General features: G+C 33.6%; 1 protein-coding gene across 10 annotated transcripts in view; it reads right to left on the reverse strand.

The window, feature by feature from the left end:
* Nucleotides 1–20,389, reverse strand: part of TRDN (triadin) — a 376,282-nt gene that overhangs the window by 285,158 nt on the left and 70,735 nt on the right. For all 10 annotated transcript variants that reach the window (XM_057739762.1, XM_057739763.1, XM_057739759.1 and 7 more), the window contains exons 3-4: nucleotides 16,106–16,270; nucleotides 15,001–15,033 (exon numbers count right to left, since the gene is read on the reverse strand). In XM_057739762.1, coding sequence (XP_057595745.1) covers nucleotides 15,001–15,033; nucleotides 16,106–16,270 — 198 coding nt within the window. The remainder of the gene's footprint in view (nucleotides 1–15,000; nucleotides 15,034–16,105; nucleotides 16,271–20,389) is intronic.

Genomic DNA, 20,389 nt, shown 5'->3' on the forward strand with positions numbered 1-20,389 from the left:
TGTCTGATTCCATTGGAAGTTCTCAAAAACAGGTTTGAGGTTTCCCAGGAAAGGGAAGAATTTCTTTGGGTGGATGACAGTGTCAGGCCATGCCCATGGGCTCAAGCTTGCCCATGATCTTCACTTCCTGACTGCCTGTCCTACGGGTTCTGATTTGCTCAGCCAGTCCCCACAATCAGATAGGCCAATTCCTTACAATAAATGTCTTAATATATAAATATGCATGCATAATTTCCAGCTGGTTTTGCTTCTTTGGTTGAGCGCTGACTAATACTTTGGTTTAAATAAGACATTATTAAAATTAATTTCATATTTTTCTTTCTATATTTTTTCATTGTGCCTACTCAAAAATTTTTAAATACACATGTGGTTCACATTATACTAGTTTTGGACAGTACTTGTCTGTTAGGGGTGGGCAAATGACCTTTTCAGGTTATCTACAGGGTTAAATCTTCTACAAGTGAATTGAAAACCAAACTCAAAATTCTCCCCTGCCAATACCACTCTGTTTCCTCCCTCCTATTTAAACCAACAGAAGCTATGGAGAAGATTGGTGCCATGTATAACTCAGCCTAATAAAGTACTTAAACTACCAACGATTTAGAGTGGTTTTTGCATGTGCTAAGGGAATCATCCTTAAGAAATAATTTCTTATTCCCTACAGGAATTAATCTGAATATAGAAATGGGATGAAACTTTCTAAATTAAAAATTTATATGAAATGTTACATGCATTGTGATTGAAAAAGGCCTTAAATCTGTCATTCAGAATAATATTTTTCCTTTGGGGGGGGTGTGTATGTATGTATGTGTATGTGTGTGTGTGTGTGTGTGTTTGTATTCCACAGATATCCACTAATCTGGGCAGATCCACTCATATCTTTTTTAAGTGGTAGTCATGGATTAAAACACACGCACGTGCACACGGGTGCACTCATGTATATACACAGACACAAATCTCTGCAGCTCACAATGAAATATAATGACTTACATAAACATTGTTTTGAAGGAACTTAATCACCTATTTTCTAACTGATGATCCCTTGAAGACTGTTAGTATTTCTGTTCAGACAAGTGCTGAAAAGCACAGCTAACCTTGTAAAGTCATACACACATACATTTCTTTGCTTACAGAAGACAAAAGAAATTTATTTCTGATTCTGAGAGGGAGAAGATTTTGCTACCCCAAAATATGTCACTTTGGCAGAGGATTATTTTTGAGCTAAACGCAACCAAAGCCCAGCAGATTCAGGAAAAGCTCTTAACCTTCCCAACTACCTAAATTTACATTGGAAAAGGCACCTGCTCCAAGGAGAGAGCTATTACCAGAGATACCAAGAAACTTATCCTCATAACGCTGGACAATCTTTGTTTTCCAAACATCTACTCCTCCCCCCCCACCCCGTGAATGGCCTTCTTTCCCTTTGTATCCTCAGACCCCTCCCCCCTTCCTTATATAAGTTGCCCTTTGGGTTTTATATAAGTTGCCCTTTGGGTCTCCTGTTTTTACAGGGCTCCCATATGTATGAATTTTGCTTATTTTTCTCCTGTTACTCCATCTTATATCAACTTAATTATTAGGCCAGCCAAGGAACCTAGAAGGGAAGAAGGAAATTTTTTCTGCCCCTACAGTCCAAACTTAAAGATAAATTAAATGTCTCTGCATGTTTTATTGCAACATTACATTTTCTTTGGGGATTGCATTACATCACTATTGTCACTGTCTGTGACTATCAAATGTCCAAACAATCCAATGTAGCCTCTACACAGCATGCCAACTCTATCTCGTTGCACTTTAGCCAGGAAATGATGACCATTCAGGCTCCTGCCGAACTGAGTAACAGTGTGCTACCAATTTAGACTTCAGAAGGATATTTTTCACATCAACAGATGATGCCTAATTTCTTACTCTTACTCTTGCCAGCTAAAAACCATTTGTGTAAGAATGGAAAGTTAAATTTAAAAGATTCAAGTCAGTAAAGTAGAAATTTATTGCCCTGTGGTTTTTGGCAAACTTCAAAGAAAAATAAAATTTCTTATATAAATACTAGCTTCTAGTTATTCAACAATTTCTATAGACAAATGAATACCTCTACTTTATGCAACATAACAGTAATGTATAGCAGCACAAAATTCCATTTAACCTTTTGACACTTTAAGAACAGTTGACTTAAACCTGAACCAATTCTGGATACAAGGGACAAAGAAGAAGGTCAAAGCAGTCATTATTTATTTCCAAATGTGTGTGCTTTGCCAACAGGTTAGAGTCCAATGTCTCTGAGAACATGACAAGTCTCAGCATCAGATTCTAGTTGGAATGATAAGCCATTCTGATAACAGTAAACCTCAAAGATTGTTGTGTGGCTTAGAAAGCACTGAGGTCAAAGTATCTCAATCCAGGTATGAGACTGTCCACAGGTCCTTAAAGGTACAAGTGTCAACTTGAACTTTGATAATTGGAGAAGGAAAAAATAAATGGAGAAAGAGTGACAGTTATCTCAATGTATCAGGAAGCAATGCAAGGGATCCCTTTGTTTTCCTGAGTTATTGGTAACCTTACCAATTGTGAATCAGCTCTCCACTAGTGTCTACTGTGTCCATAATGATATGAGGGGAACTCAAGAGAAGAGCATGTTACTTCCACAGAAGATGGGAAGTGTATTCCAACTTCTTTCACTAGTCCTGATTTTTCCCTCCCCCTTAATGCTAGGCTTTAAATGCACTTAGAAATTTTTTTAATTAAAGGAACTCAAAGAATTAAACTCTGGCTTTCATGCTTTATAACTCAATGACAAAAACAAAAAAATATACCCTCCTAGGTCAGGCTATTTTTCTAAAGTCCAATGCCAAATAAGCAATTGGGTTAGGGTCCAATATCTCTGAAGAGGTATTAGTCTCAGCACCAGACTTATGAAGTTCTGGGAAACCAGAGAAGCAGATATAAGAATTTACTACATTGCTGAGAAAAAAATTAAAAAAATTAGTATTACAGTATGCATTATTTCTGTATTGCAATCGTCATCAAACAATTATTTAAATAATTGTCATACAAAAGATGGCATAAATCAATAGTATTCTAGTGTAAATGAAAATGCATTTTGTTAGGAAAATCTAGACACACATAAGCTATTAAAAGATCTATACAAAAATATTGTCATCATTTGCATGTATTAAAATGCAGCTTAGTGCTTAAGGTAACTAATGCTTGAGTCAATCTGCTCCATTCACATCTAATTCTCATACCTACTAGCTGTGTGAACTTCACTTCCTCATCTGTAAAATGAGGTTAATAATAGTACCTACCACACAGATTTACATGAGGATTAAAACAAATTAAAATGTAAAGGATTTAGAGCAGTGCCTGAAATCTAATAAGCATCATGTAAATATTGGCTATTATTATTATCACTTGTCTCCCTCACTAAATTCTAAACTTGATGAGGGCAAAAACTGTGTATTTTGTTCCACATTAAATTTTCAATAATAATTGTCATATACTAACCACTTGATAAATATATACTGAATTAAAAAATAAATATTTAAGCACGATTATAAGCTATTAACTTCTGTACAATAAAAAAGTTGTGGTGGATAGTATCTCACCTGTTCTTTATGACAGAACACTTCAATGCTTTAAATACTAAAATGAGTGTGGTTGAAAATCCTGAGACAGTAAAATGTTGCATTTCTTAACCTTTTTTAGTTTCTATTAGAAATGCTGGAGAAAGTAGCATAATTTTACTATTTGTGGAAATTATAAAACGTATGTGAAATATTTTTCAGTGTCGTAAACTGCAACACTTGTACGAAAGGTAGTAGGGTTTGTTTTTTTTTTTAATTTGTTTTTTTGTTTATAGGAACTTTATTCATAATTGCCAAAACTGGGAAGTAACCAAGGTGTCCTTCAGTAGGTGAATGAAGAAATATATTGTGGTACCTCCAGACAATGGAATATTATTCAGCACGAAAAAGAGATACACTATCAAGCCATGAAAAGACATGGAGGAAACAAAAGCATATTACCAATGCATTTTTAAAGCATTTCTTCCCACAGTGATCAGCATGGGTGACAATAGTTAGGGTTTTTTAATACTGTTTTTCTGGAACACTGCAAAGCTAAATAATAATCAAATTAAAAACATTGAGCATTTTTTTAATGCTTTGCCTTAACTTATCCACAGATGTTTATATAAAATATGTCAACTATGAATTAACATACATAATTGACAATTATGCCTACAGTAAAATATTGACAGTCAAATATCATGTTCAAGAGAAAAAAATTGAGACAGGATTTAAAAGTGGGATATGCTATTCCACCTAACTTGAAGGGGTTCAAAATTTCTATTTCTTTTGTTCTACATTTTAGGTACTATTACAGTTCAACTTTTCCTATTTGTGATTATGGTATTTCAGTGATAATCTGCATTCTTTTTGGTCTAATAACACTGCTTATATTTATGGTATTTTTATATGTATAATAGAATAATGACATTTTGGCATTTGTTGTATATATTTATGCTGGATATCTGAGAGGACAAATATAAATTTTAGTGATCTTCCAGGTGGCTCAAATTGGAATTTCTAGGTAGAATGGGGAATTTTTTGGTTCTCAATAGGAACATACAGCACAGAATAGACAAAATCTTTAAAACTTCTCCAAATTAGAAGTGAAGATTTGTTTCACAGGCGTGGTTCTCCCTCATCTTCAAGCTTAATTCTATCAAAATGTATTCATCTAAGCTCTACGTCTCGCAGGGTGCCAGTGTTAATCACGGACCAACCAATTTTCCCAAGACTCTCTGAGCTTGACTTCTGGGAGTAACTTGGGAACGGAGGCCATAGGTACAAAAAACAAATGGGAAGGTTGATAGCAGCAGCAACCAATGAGATCAGAATTAGTGAAAATAGATTGTGCTGAGTCCTGAGAATGAGCTTATTACAGTAAAGTCTTTCTGAGTTATTTTGTTATATTACATTTATTTTACTTATAATAAACTGTTTTCATATACTTACAATCATAACATAGCTTATTGTTGAGTAGTTCATAATTTTGTTTGTCTTAGATGGCTCGTTTAAAGCACACAAATTTTCTCTATATGGCATACTGTTAGAAAATTTAAAATATTATCTATTCAAGATTTTAAAATGACAGACTCAAGAAATTAAAAGGATAATCTCTGTCACCTAGGCAACTATCCTAATTCTTTTAGATGACAACCCAGTTTATTAAATTATTATGAGGGTTGTGGATTTCAAAGAATGCCTTTTATCAAAATGTTTTCTCAACGTATCTTACAAGTGCTAGACACTATAAAATATCTTCTTACAATTTCTTTTATTTTTATATTAAAAATTCAAATTATTTATTCACTTGAACAAAGGAGCTATATTTGTAAGATTTTGCCAATTGTTACTAGGACACAAAAGTTTAATTATGATGAATAACTGAACAAATCTAGTTATCTATTTAGTGGCTAGTTAACAAATGCTAAGGGAAAATATTTTACTAAATTCTCAATATTTTATATAAATATACCAAATGATGTATAAGTATTTGTATTTTCATGATTCTCATAATTTTTCTGGTACATTGATAAACAAAAATTTTGAGGAAAGTGAACTACTATCCATTAATGAAGGGTAAAGAAGAATATCTTTTCCTCCTCAATGCATCTAGGGTGAGCATACACTCCAGATATAGTGATAGGCAAATATTGAGGACAGTTTCCTTCAGGGATATTGAAGCCCATATACATAAAAATATTCTGAACCCAATTTTTTCATATTTGAGTTAGTTGGTAAAATTTTATAAAATAAGCAAAACCTTACAAAAACTGCAAAATAAATATATTTATCCAGGCTCCCCTGGTGGCGCAGTGGCTAATGCAGGGGACATGGGTTCAATCCCTGGTCTGGGAAGATCCCGCATGCCACAGAACAAAGCCCATGCACCACAACTACTGAGCCTGCGCTCCAGAGCCTGCAAGCCACAACTACTGAGCCTGAGTACCACAACTACTGAAGTCCGCGTGCGTAGAGACTGTGCTCCACAACAAGAGAAGCCACCATAGTGAGATGCCCCCCGCAATGAGAAGTCCGTGCACCACAATGAAGAGACGCCCCCACTCGCTGCAACTAGAGAAAGCTCGCACACAGCGAAGACCCAATGTAGCCAATAAATAAATAAATAAATATATTTAAAAATATATATATTTGTCCAATCTCATTTTTGCCATAAACCCAGTAGTTTCTGATTAATTCATTTTTCCTCTTTGTATTTTATTTTCTCCAACTATAAATTGAGATACTATTTCCTACGTGCTCATAAACCAGACAGAGGTAGAAATTATTACAAATAATATCTTTTTTTAAAATAACTACTGGTGGAGTTTACAAATTTGGATGAAGTTTTGGCTCTCTTAATATGTGTGTTTCATATCTGATGATATACTAGACAAGATCAACGTGGCTGTACATCAGAATCATCTGGGGAAATTTTAAAATATATTCCCAGCTGCAGCCTAAACTTAATCAATTTGTTTCTCATGGTGAGAAACCCTTTAGGAATCACCAATTTAAATAAACTCTCAGGTAGTTTCAGAACCACAGGCAGAAGTAGAACCTATCATCTAGACTGATGTTCCTTAAATTTTAATTGGACTATGAGTTGCCTAGGGAATGGTCTCAAAATGCAGATTCTGATTCATTTGGTCTAGATGGAGACTGGTTCTGCAGTTCTAAATCACTCCCAGATGATGCTAAAGTTGCTGTTTCATGAAGCACACTTTGAATTGCAAGGCTCTAGTCCAGATGAAACTCTTGGCAAAACTATTAATATGTGACAGCAGAATTCAATCATAGAATCATAAAAAATTACAGATGTAAGAACTGAGAGCCACTGCGATTAAGTGACTTAACCATAGTATGTTAATAGCAGAAAGGGAACTAACACAAACATCTCCTCAATGTGTTCACTCGAGTCTATCTCAGTTGTGTTCAAAATATTGATGTGTCCAGATAATGGGCATCAATTATCAATAGTTATTCCAATGATCTAGCTCAATGTGACAATGATATTAAATTAGTTTGTATTTTATCCTTCATGGTTTAGTATTTTCTTAACAGTAAATTCATATACAAGTACTGTGACAATGCATAAACAAAATATGCAATTATCCACTTAACCTTAGCTGTCTCCCTTACTGGCATTGCGATGAAAATTTTTCTTGGCTGCACCTCACGGCTTGTGGGATATTAGTTTCCCAACCAGGGATGGAACCCGGCATTGGGCCCTAACCACTGGACCACCAGGGAATTCCTCAAATCTCTTATTTTCAGAACTAATCCTTGGGTTGCAATGGTTCTCACCCTCATTGTGAGTTAGAAGCACATTTTGGAGATTTTAAAAATAGAACTGCTTAAGGCTCAAACCCTGGAGATTCTGATTTAATAAATCAGAGGTGGGAAGTGATCTGAATTAAAAATAAAAGCCAAAATTAGATGTTGTGGACATTTGTAGCTTTCCTGCTAGAATCCATTATTATAACAGCGACCTTCTTTTAGTTTTGGGAACTAATCTTTTCCAATATCAATACAAGTAGTTGGGTGATACTCATCCTACTTTTTAGTTTCAAGGGTGGGTCTGTTCTCTAGGTCTTGACAAAGTGCTTGTTGCATGTCCCTGGCCAACTGATTGGTTCTAATAACACTTTGTTACTCAATACAGATAAATGAGACTCAAAATGCTTTTGCTGAAATAGTTGGGGAATAGCATAAACTCCTCTCTAGATTTGTTAAAGTAAATAATTTTGGCCTCAAGCTTCTGGTAAGCATAATTGCCACCAGGACAGGGAAGCTTGCCAGAGAATTAAGCAAATGAAGCATACAAAGGAAATCAGGATCAGGAAGTGAAAAAAAAGGGATTTACTAATAACATTATATAAAAAACTGTATCTAGCCATCCCTAAAGCCAATTCTACTTTTGTTAAATTTCAGCCACCTGAACCAATAAAGTATCTTTTCTATTAAGCCAATCTGAAATGGGATTTTGGTCTCTTGAGAAAAAAAAAAGTCTAATTAAGACAACATTTGAATCTGATGCACAGAGTTGAACATCACTGCTAATTTTTCTGTTCTGCTTTTTTTTTTTATCATTTGTTGTATTTTTCAAGAAACCTTTCTAAATGAAAATGCATAATCTGGAATAGGTAAAACTTCTAGCAATCTATATTCAACTAGCACCTTCGTGTCTCATGATTTTGAAAAGGAAACACACAGAATTGAAGAGAAGAGAATCTGGAATACATACAAACCTAACAGCTTCTCACTTAAGGCTTCTCAATTACATGTCCAATCTTATTTCCAGATAGGAATGCAGCAACCTCGAGATTATTCTTGCTCCAACAGGAACTGCTTAAAATGGTTGGACCAGAGTTGAGTTGTCTCAACCTTTTTATTCTCCATGATGTTGGCTCCAAAATTTAATCCCTTGCTTTCACTGGCTTGCTCCTTCAGGCTCCAGTGTTATCAGTATTATTTCTATCACCCTGGCTTCAGTTTGTTTGCCTTGATAGAAAGAAGCTCTTTTGGACCCACAGTTCGCTACAGCTGCAACTCCTTAGAGAAGTGAGTCTCTGGATCTCCAGGTCCACTGTCTGTACTCTCTGAGAGAACAGGTTTTGCCTCCTGTCCTCACAGGTCTGATCAATATTGGGAAAGACACCCAGAAGATAAAGCAGTGAGCTCCTTGTGCAGCCGGAGGGCAATATGCCGCAGTGCAGTTACAGAGCTGAGTTTTGATCTAGACTTATTTAGAGGAGCGGTCCAAGATACATGTATCTACTTAACAGTGTTACTAGGGCCAACCTGGTAACCAATATTCTGAGGCTATGAATTTTAACAAGTTTAGTCACCTTTCCATTCTCTCTCCTTTTTTCACTCTCAGTATTTTTCAGACACTTAATGTTCAGCCTGGTGTAAGGCACCGAAGCTGCCAGCAAAGATGGATGCAGTGAGGTCTCTGGCACAGAAACATGTCCATCTGTCTTACTCCCAGTGACGTGATACAACCTTCTGAATGGCCTAATCCTAAAGTCTTGAATATTTATCATGCTCCAATTTCCTGGCTCTTCCTTATTCACTCTGACTGCAAAGAGCTATTGCAGATTTCAATAAAGTGAGAAAAATACACAATGAAAGAACTGACTTTAAATTTACTGGGCTCTTTTCAGCCCCAGGAGCTTTAGGGAAATTTTAAAGCATGGTTATAAGGAGAATGTAATTTTTTTTGCTCTAAGTAAAGAAGAGCCTCTTTCTCTGCCATTGACATGCATCAGGAACAATCTCACAGAATATCAGCCTTCATATTTGGGTCCTGTTCAAACTTCAAGACAGTTCCTTAATTCAAAGAGCAAGCAGTTGGAAAGCAAGGAAAGTCAACATAATGTAAAGTGGATTTTGGTTCTTTTCACAAAGACAAGTGATGGTTTACCTCATAAGGCCACCATGTCCCTAAAATTGAAGACCAATTTTTCCTTTCCCAAGAAATGAGTGTATATAGGTCTGAAGGACTTAAAGTACTCTTTCTTAACTTTAAAGCTAGATGTCAGGAAAAGACATTATAAAATGTAATTTTTTGTTGAGACAATTATTGTCTTCTAAAATTACATATTTTAAGAACATATATGCTGTAATGATTATTCTTACATATAGACTTATAGACTAAGGTTTAAATAAGAATAAACTGCAAAAAGAGATAAGTATATTCATAATGTTTCACTTAGAAATGTTAGTACAAAAAATTTAAAAAGCTTTATACACAGCAAAAATTACACTTTCTTTGAATGTTTACGTAATCGGAAAAGTCAGCATTACATGAATGTTAATATAGAAAAATGAAAGAAAAATCATATTAGGTTCATGAGAAACCAGTATTTTATTTTTGAAAAAGAAATAGAAAATTGCCAAGATGCCTATGCTGAATAGACATAAATTTTTAACTTTGTTTTAAAAATACTGTTCATTTAGCTCCACTGCCCATTTTTAAATTGGGTTGCTTGTTTTCTGTTGTTTCTGCTTTGTTTGTTTGTTTTGTCTTTTAGATTTCAATAGATACAGAGAACAAACTGGTGATTGCCAGAGGGGGAGAGGGAGAGGGCCAGATGAAATAGATGAAAGGGATTAAGAGGTACAAACTTCCAGCTATAAAATAATCACAGGAATGTAATATACTCATAGGGTATATAGTCTATAGAACTGTAACAACTTTGTACAGTGATGGATGGAACTGGTTTTACTGCAGTGATCATTTCATAATGCATGAAAATATTGAATCACTATATTGTACACCTGAAACTAATACAATATTGTATGTTATCACTCAAAAAATTGTAAAATGTAATAATATGGGATAAAACAATATTATTTTATGTTTAAAATGTAATTAATGCTTTAGGATATTTCATCTAAACTCTGGTGCTGCTGCTCGCTTAATTCATGGAAAATGTTTGCCATGTTAACTAATGGGCAAAGCTAGCTTTCATTTTCAAATTTCTTATTCAAATCAAACTTACTGTTTGTCAAAAAAATACAATTTTGGTTTTCAGTTAAAAAACAATTTAGTGTGTATTTTGAGGAAATTATTATGAAACAATAAATTTTGCAGCATATTAAAATTAGATGAAAATACTTAAATTATTTGGATTTAATATAATAAATATTTTATAATAAGTCATAAAACAAGACAAACCAATATTCTACTGCACATTATTTTATTGAAACTAATGTTATGTAACACAGATAAAATTTTTAGTTTATGAAGCTGAGAGTATTTTCAAAAGTTTGATATTCCTGAAATATATGTGTGAGGGGGATACCAAATTCTGATGTTTTATTTTTTGGAACAATTTTTAAAGTTTCAAATATAAAAGAAATAACTCCAATAATTTTGTTCGATATCATGATAAAATTTTATAATTTATTGGCAAAAGAGTATATGTATTAAATCTATATATTTATATATAGATTTATCGGGCAGCTAGCTAGCATATAATGGTTTTTTGTTAATAGGAGGAAAACAATACATACAATAAAACATGTAATGAATAAATGTTACATAATATATTATGCATCTATACATTCACACATTTATATATATTTATATATACATATATAGTGAATTGGCTCTGCAAATAGTTTATATTTTAATTTTTTGTCAATAGGAGGTACAAAATATTAAACATTTTATATTAAATGAAATATGATAGGTTTTGACTTCAATTAGATTAAATATTTCATAATATAATTACATAAAATAGGTTTTAAATTTCTTTTTGAACAGTACAGAATTAGTCTGAAATGAATCACAGAAATCTGACACCCACGAGTTTATTCAATGCATCTTTAACAGTTTGGTTGCCTTAGAAAATACCCCAGTTATGTTTAAAAGACTTAGTGTCACACTGCTTTGTTTGTTTCAAAGTACTTTCTTTCAAACCAGTGACACTTCCTAGGAACAAATATTGAGAATAACTGAAAAGAATTGCTGACATTTAAATTTTTAAAAGCCATTTTTAGCTTTCAGTGTTTCCTATGGATTTGTTTTGTTTTGTTTTGCTTTGCTCTCAAGCGACTCTCCCTGAAGAGCAATGCAGACTTTCACATTATTCATCTAAATAAAAAGCAAAATCATTAAATGAAATTTGCCATTGCTCCCATCTCCGCATTCTACCTTATCTCTGACTTCAGAACATCCAGTCATGACAGAGAACACCTGAGTATCAGCACCATGCCTCTCCTTTAGCAGATACATGCAAGACAGGACAGGAAGGCCTATTGGTCTCTTTGGTTGGCATTCTAGCAATTTGAAAGACACTTCTTTTTTTGCCTCATCACGTGGCTTGTGGGATCTTAGCTCCCCAACCAGGGATTGATCCCACACCCTCAGCAGTGAAAGAGCAGAGTCCTAACTACTAGACAGCCAGGGAATTCCCTAAAGACTCTTTATCTCGTAACAGAAGAAGTACTATGATAACCTTGGATGTGTTCTTACGCAGATCAATTTTAGGAAAGCATACAAATTAATTTGATTCCTTTGATGCTATCTGCACACTTGGAAAGTGTGGTGTTAACATGTCCATGATGTGTACCCTGGTGTGAAGAATGCTACTCAACAGGATGATTCCAGGTAAACAAAGCACACCCACCATGCATAGCACGGAATTGTTCCAGAATATGTGATTTACAGTGATACTGATTTTCATAGCTATGTTTTAAATAATTATACAGTAAAATATAATATTTTATAATGATTCAGAGCCTTCGACACTCATCACAGAGTGTTTGGTAATAGAATTCAATATTTAAAAATTTTGACAAGCTGAAAAGTAAATATGCATAAAGACTATAAAGACACTAGGTACTACATTTAATATCCTAAAGCTATATTTATATATAACAACATAAGCCACAGAGGGGCAGATTCCAACACTTCATCCATATTAATAATATGTTTAATAATCAATCCTGCAACCCTGAGATTATTCCATATCAAATTAGAACTGCAGACTCCACCCATAAATAACAAGGTGATTGAATTTTCATTCTGGTAAAAATAGCAACAGCTGGACAAATGAAACCAACATTTTAAGCACATGTAAATAAAATGCTTCATATAGACACAGGGCATTTGAATAAACAAGGCCACATTCTGATAATTTAGGTAATATAAAATGGCTAAATATTATTGAATATATATGAATGGGAAAAAAGTGCTAAGGGAAGAAACTAATAAAGACTGATTTAGATGAGTGAAAATCAAATATTTTAAGAGACTATAATTCTAGATTATCAAAACAACCCTAAAAAATTTCTTAAGCCACAATTTTAAAATATGAAATTTATAAAGTAATGTATCATAAGATAGAAATAAGCCCATAGAATCTCTTCCCTAATAATAATATTAAAAACATGCTTTTAAAAGCAGACTATGTATTAGAAATGTTTTATAAAACATTACATACCAATTTGAAACTCATGATTTCTATGATTCTAGAAAAGAAAAGTTTCTAAATAAAAAAATAATAATTGTAATGAAATATATTTCTTTTAGTCTACTTCAGTTAAGGTTTTTCATTACATAGCTTCTGTACCCAAGGTAGGGTGTATAAAATGTTTCTCTAAATGTACATTTTCTCATCTAACTCTGTAAATAATAATATTAAGAAAATATATTCAGGTGGTTTTAGTCAATTGTCTTTCTAGTAATCCTTCAAAGCATTAGTGTACATGGTTTTAAATATATATATCCCTTAGAACGTTTTAACTAATGATCATTACTGATATTTTTTTTAAAAAGCATCCTAAACAAATATTTAATAGTTTTTCTGTTGATTTGACAAAGCAAGGCAATAATATAAGAAACAACAATTAAATAGCATTGCATGCATTTGCAATTTATGCTAATCATTTCATAAAGCTTAATTTTAAAATAGTCCCATTAGAAAATTCAAACCAAAAGTAATGAACAGATTCTATGTTAAATACTAGATATTGATTTATGAAAAATGTGATCTTATATGATATCCCTGTAGAATTTAATTTACAAGTAAGAAAACATTTGTTCCTCCCTCTTTCATATCCAAATAGAATAAGTATATACACAAGCTGTGATTTCCAGACTATGACTAGTAACTCATTATATTAAACTTTGACTATGTTCTGGGCACTATCCATTGGAGATCAGCTATAAAAAGACTCTGCTTTTTACCTCAAGAAGTTTATAAACTAATCTAGATTCTCTAAACCTGGATTTGATGACTTAAGAATGTCTTGAGTTCTTGGGTTCTCATCATAGATTTGTGAGTAGGGAAACCCATCCTTTCTCCTCTCAGTAGCTTCATAAACACTTTCATTTCTGGATGGCATTCCCACATTTCAGTTTCACTACTACTTTATCTTTTATTGGACAAGTTACAAATTCAAATTTTTCAAATTAACATACACTAAGTAGATTTTTATCCCAAGCAGTGAGGCGATCATCATCTGTCAGGCAAGGCCGAAGCTCCAAATTTGGGTCCTACTGTTTGTGTTCACAACAAGTCAAGGAAAATAGCAACAGAAGCCAGCAAGTTCTCCTCTGCAATAAATACTCCCAACAGCTATGGCCCAACATGTGCAACTAATTGTATTAAGTTTGGCTTTTATGTTTCTCTCTCATATCAAATATACCTCAGGATGGTATCCTTTACTCCCTATTATTCCTTCTAAACATATAATTCCTACTCCTTCCTGTAAAAATCTCTGAGGCTTTTGCCCCACAGTTATAATCCCTTTTTCCCAGTTGTATTGCTCCCATCTCTTTTGGATTTGGGACCATTCCATTCAGTGACTGAAGACCTTGGTAACTCATTCAGTGAATGCCTGTAAACCACAGCCAAGTGCACCCAGGCGACTCTAATGCTTTGGGATGACACATAATACATACTGACTGCACATGCTTGTGCCACCAAGATTATTATCCTCCACAAAACAATATTATTATTAGATCTCAGCTACCCTGTCCCACAGTTATCACCTAAAATTGAAAAATAATATTCACAATAACATAAGAAAAAGAAAAAAAAATTAAAATCAATAAATCTGGCCACAGTGAGAATAATAAAGATCATGGGCATCCTCATCTTCTGAGCCATTTAGAAAACTGTAGAATTCACCTCTCATTCCTGCAGTTCCAATTCACATTGATCAGTGTGTAAACAGATTCACACATCTACTGAAGAAGGCATTAATTAAAGAGTCAACTGAAAAATAGTGGGATTAGCTTCATTGGAAAGAATCAAGTATTTCTTTTCCTAACTATAAACTTCAATCTAACCATTAAACAAAAACTCTACATTAAAAATAAAGTCTACAACAAAGTAAAATCTATTTGAGTCATAGTGAAAATCAACATTACCACAAAAGAAACATACTTTTTTTTTCAAAGGTGAACACAACTAACCTTTTTTTTTCAAGGGAGGCTCCTCTATTTCTCCTAAACCAAGAAAAAACAGTAAATTAGGAAAAGTTTCAGCAGAGCATAACATTGCTTCTCTATTTTCCTATTTTCTTTTGTTCATTTTACAAAAAACATCTATTAGTTTTGATAATAGTAGTCTGTATATTACTTTGCCTTCCAAATTCCAATTTTTAAGTACAAACTTTGCCTATGTACATTTATTTGAGATAGTTTCACTTTTACGAGTTCAATAAAAGTGTGGCAGTGATCCAAATTATACATTATAGTTCATATATCATGTTCATTTCAGTTCTCTATTGTTCATCTCAACCTCTCACAGGGGCCAAACAAATACAAATTCAGACAAAGTCATGGAAAGGGATAAAATAATAAGAGCTTTCCTGGTACTCAAGGCTGAATATGTAATTTCTGATGAGTAAGGCTGACCTTAAAAATGTCATCCAAAAGTTAGGATCACAATGCTTTGTTCTTTTCACATCCACTCAATAGCAGTTTACGTGTGGTTTAAGTTTGTTATTTTCTTTTGTTCATTAATATATACTAGAGAGTAAATAGGTTAGTTGCATAATTGTTGTGACATTTAGAATGTGTCCTTCCATTCTACACCTGCATTTGATTCAATAAATTTACTTCCATTGTGATTTTAGTAGGATTGTTTTCTCTATTTGGCTGTGAATATGAATTATATGTATAACATATTTATAATGTATATTTAGTTTTACTGTTGTTATTTCAAACTTGGGAAATAGCAGCCATTTTTTTTTTTCTGAAGAAGTATATAAATGTGAGTTTCTATTGTGGTTTTGTAGGATTGTAAAATAAGTCCCTCTCTACTATAATGCTACTCTAATGTAGCATTTAATTTTGACATCTTTGCCATAATGGCAGATAAGCTATAAGATGAAAGCCATACAGAGACCAATTTACTGAGTTTGGCAGCCTGTTGATAGGCTATTTGCATCCAGAAGTGTATTCATTTTGGTTTAGCCTGACCCAAGTGCTCATTTGTGCTTAAACTTGAGCAAACTATTGTAATGCATGTTGAATATCGGTCCTAGCAGTTAGAATGGCTCTATGCTCTATGTACCTTTATCAGTGTCCTCGGCTCCATCATCATCATCTTCTTCACCATCCTCAGACGAGATGATGTCAGACAACAAAGAAAAGAAGCCATAGACCCAGTCCGTGGTTTTCTCCACAGCATCATGTACAAGTTTTAGAGGATCTGAGCCAATCTTGGAAATAGAGCTTGCTAAAAGTAATTAAAAACAAAAGTTTTGCAATTATTCCCAAAGAAACCAAGAAAAGCTGTTTTTCCTGATTTATTCTTTTAACACAATGAATATGCCAATTTCATGAATTTAAATATCTCTTGGCTACAATTCTTCTGCTCAAAAATAGAAATTATATTTTGTTGTAGTGTGCATGTGTGTTCAATTAAAAAGAAAAGTTATTGGGTACATCTGGTACCAAATACTATAGGGCTACCCTTGAGAAGTTCACAATCTGAATAAGAGCTCAGCACAGGGAAAAATTAAGAATGAGTTAAAGTAATTTGTATTATGTTATCCAAGTTGTGGTAAACCTGAGTTATGGATGTTCTGGAACAGACAAAATCATTGTTGGTCTATATTGTACTGGAAAGCATCATGGAAAGATGGCGCTGCAAATTTTTAGACAAACAGTTAAGTTCCAAGCTGACATAGGTAGCTGTGACTAAAGTAAAACTGATAGATCCATTTATTATAATTTGAGATACATCAGGAAAAATCTGGAATTGTCAAGGTAGTAATCATATCAAATTCCAGCTGGATTCAATTGTTTTATCTTCCTTAGACATCTCAGTAACTGGAAATTAAAAAAGTATTTGAACTTCTAGTAACTTCAATAGATAGAATTAGGAAAAACTGAAGTCTATAAATCTTCCCTTTCTTATGTTCTAGGAGATATAAACTGCTTGTGAAATAAAAGATTAAATAATAAAAACACAAGCAGGCAAACAGACAAATTAGGGATTTCCAACATGTTGTTATTCTCATCATAGTCACATGAAAATTGCTCTGAATGGTTAAGGGTAGCCTTTAAGATCTGATTGAAGAGGTGATCTATCTAGAAATATGGTTTAAGTTGCACCTGATTTTTCATCAATGTGTAATTAATTTTTAGATTTATGTTTTCTTTAATTTTAAAAACTAAACTTTTCAGGGATTCTTCTCCCTTTGACATCCTAAGAGACTAGAATTATATCAACATATTATACTATCTAAGGGTTAAGTATGCCAAAATTGGGCTTTTATTCTGATTGAGATAGGAAGTCACTGGAAGGTCTGAGCAGAGGAAAAAGTGATTTCATTTATGTAACTTCATTTGCCATGTTGAGGATTGAAAGAATGCTAGGTTGGAAACAGGGAGATCAGTAAGGAGCCAAATGAAATAATCCATAATCCAAAGGAAAGAAGATGGTGATTTCTATATGGGTGGTAACAGTGTGTGTGGTGAGGTGTGATCAGGTTCTGAATGTATTTAAAAGATAGACTTAATGGTATAGGCTGACAGTATGGCTACTGGATGTGAGAGAAAGATAGGGGTATGGAATAACTTCAAGGTTTTTGGTTTGAGAAGCTAGAAGGATGGAAATAGTATTTACTGAAATGGGGAGGACTGGAGAGGAACAGGGTTTATTGGGCAGAGTATTTAAGTAGCTGAATTTTAAACTTAAACTTGAGTTGTTTATTAGATCTCTATGTGGAGATGTAGACATCTGTATAGCTCAATATGTTCTACAAAAATGAAGTTCTAGCTGAAGATGGAAACTTGGAAATTCAATAAAGAATAGAAAGCATTCATAGCTATGATACCTAATGTGATCACTAAGGGAGTGGACCTAGGAACACTCCAACATTCAGAAGATAGAGAGATAAGTCAGAGAGATGAGGAAGAACCAGCAATGGATTCTAAGGAGAGATGAGAGACAGATGGAGACAAAGAGACAGAGAGATTCAATGAGAGGCAGAAAAAAAAGAGAGTATAATGTACTAGATATCAAGTCAAGAAATTGTTTCTGTGAGGATAAAGTGAGCAGTTGGCAAATGTTGCTGATAGGTCAAGAAAGATGAAGACTGAGAATAAACCTTTAGATTTAATGATGAGGATGTCACTGGTGACCTTCAAAGGGCAATTTCAGTGAGATATATTCAAGACCAAATGGGGAGAATTTACAGGCAGTAAGTATATTTAACTGTAAAGTAAATGACAGAGATTGGGCAACAGTTGAAGGACGAATCAGTGGGGTTTGCATTATTTATATTGTTCAAGTGGGAAGAACATTCCATTTTTATGCTAATGGGTAAGATCTCATTGGGAGGGACAAATAATATGAGAGATAAGATTTCTGGGGAAATTTTTAATTTCGGAGGATTCACAACCCATCACAAGGATGCCAAGTTACAAGTGGTCTCAGGGAAACCTACCTCCATGATTCAGTGACAATATAACTTTACTCTTTGGACTTTATTTCACTGCCTTCTGGAGAGTTTCGTGTGAACAAGATATGGTACTCTGAAAGGTGAGATTAAACCTTAGAGAAAGGAAATTAAATGAAATTTTATAATTGCAATTGATAATTTTAAAAGAATTATATGTAAGGAAGTGGACTGTACTGGCACCATTAAAGGCATTTTTAGCACTGGTATATTTTATATGTAATGGAAGAATATTGCAAATGGGATTTTTATGATCTGAATAGATTGAGACCATTTCCCTGTTCCTCTTCTTTCTAAGTGCCCACTGAGGAACTTAACAATAAAATCCAACAAAATAGATATCGGTTTAATTATCCTTATGCTTAAATGCACTATATATATACTTTGCAGACATGTATATTGCCTGGTTCTAAAATAGTCAAACCAGGTTATTTTCATGAAAAAAAAATTTTGCTGGCTTGAGACCAGCTTCTGATTTTCAGTCTTGTGGACAACAACTTTAAAAACATATAGATATATGTATGGATATAGATATAAATATAGATATAGATATATCTTTAAAAAGATAGTAGTCCTCAAATTAATTCTTATTCCCTCTCTCAGACATCACATCCAAATTATATCAGTGGGAATAATATTATACAATGCAACTAAACCTTTTATAGATGTCTTCGTTTTTAATCGTCCTTTACTACCTCTCATGCTTCCATGAGTTAAATTACATACATTAAGAAGAGGATCATCATAAAAATGGTAGTAGCTAACACTTTTAGAGTGTACATTACCTGCCAGGTACATTCTAAGAACTTTATGTATATTAACTCACTTTTTCCTTTCAAAAACCCAATGAGGTAGGCATCTCTATTTTCAATACAAGAAAACTGAGACAGAGGGAATTTAAATAAGATGCCCAAGAACACATAGCTAGTAAGCAATGGAGCCAGATTTTGCACCATCCAGAGTATGACTCAACTACTAGGCAATACTGCTAGCAAACAAACAAACAAAAACATGAATTCACAATTGGTTCTAGAGTAAGATGTTGGATGAGAGATTCTGGGAGAGGTTTTTTTTTTTGCTGTTAAAAGGGGGAACAAGGACTTTGCTGCATAAGAATATAAATCCTGGAGCTGCTATAGTGTCTGAAGACAGTAGTTGACTCACTGAGGAAGGCAAAGGCTAAAAAGTGAAAGAACTTGAGTGCATGAAGACATTGCTGAGGTATTGAACTATCCAATCTTGGAATTATCTCCCTACTTTTAGAGCTTCTGTTATATGAAATATTTCTCAATATTCAAGCCACTCTTGTCTCTTATGCTTCTTAAAGAAAAATATACCACCAGATGCAAAGCTTCTTATAATCAGTAATTGGATTCCTGGCACTGATAAAAGAGTGCCAAGGGATGCAAGAGAGGCAAGGAAAGGTCTAAAGTTAAATAAGATTTTTATTCTTCCTATGCATTTGAAGCCAAACTATACAGATACTTAATTTCTAAATGAGAACGTACACAGGAAAATTAATTAATCATTTTCTCTGCTTTATTCCTAAAGAACAAAGTTCATGGTGTAACCGTTATCTTTGACCATCAGTCTTACATATAGTTGGCTCTTATTTAGCTTTCAAATCTTGAGAAACATTAGCAAATGACGACATTTACAAGTATGGGTTCTGAGCTCAGAATGATAGCTCTCCTGCCCAGTGCTGAACCACACTACAACGAAGCCGGAGACAAAAGGAAAAATCAGTAATAATGCTTCTGTCTGTATTTAAAATTTTGATATTTTGTTCATTCCAGATTTTTGCATTAGTTTTTAAATGTTAGAGATTGTATTAAAATATTATGTATCTTAACTACTGAGTTTTTTGGAACCTCTTAAATTTGGCACCC

The sequence above is a fragment of the Hippopotamus amphibius genome, chromosome 6, assembly GCF_030028045.1.
Source record: "Hippopotamus amphibius kiboko isolate mHipAmp2 chromosome 6, mHipAmp2.hap2, whole genome shotgun sequence".
In the NCBI taxonomy this organism is placed as follows: Eukaryota; Metazoa; Chordata; class Mammalia; order Artiodactyla; family Hippopotamidae; genus Hippopotamus; species Hippopotamus amphibius.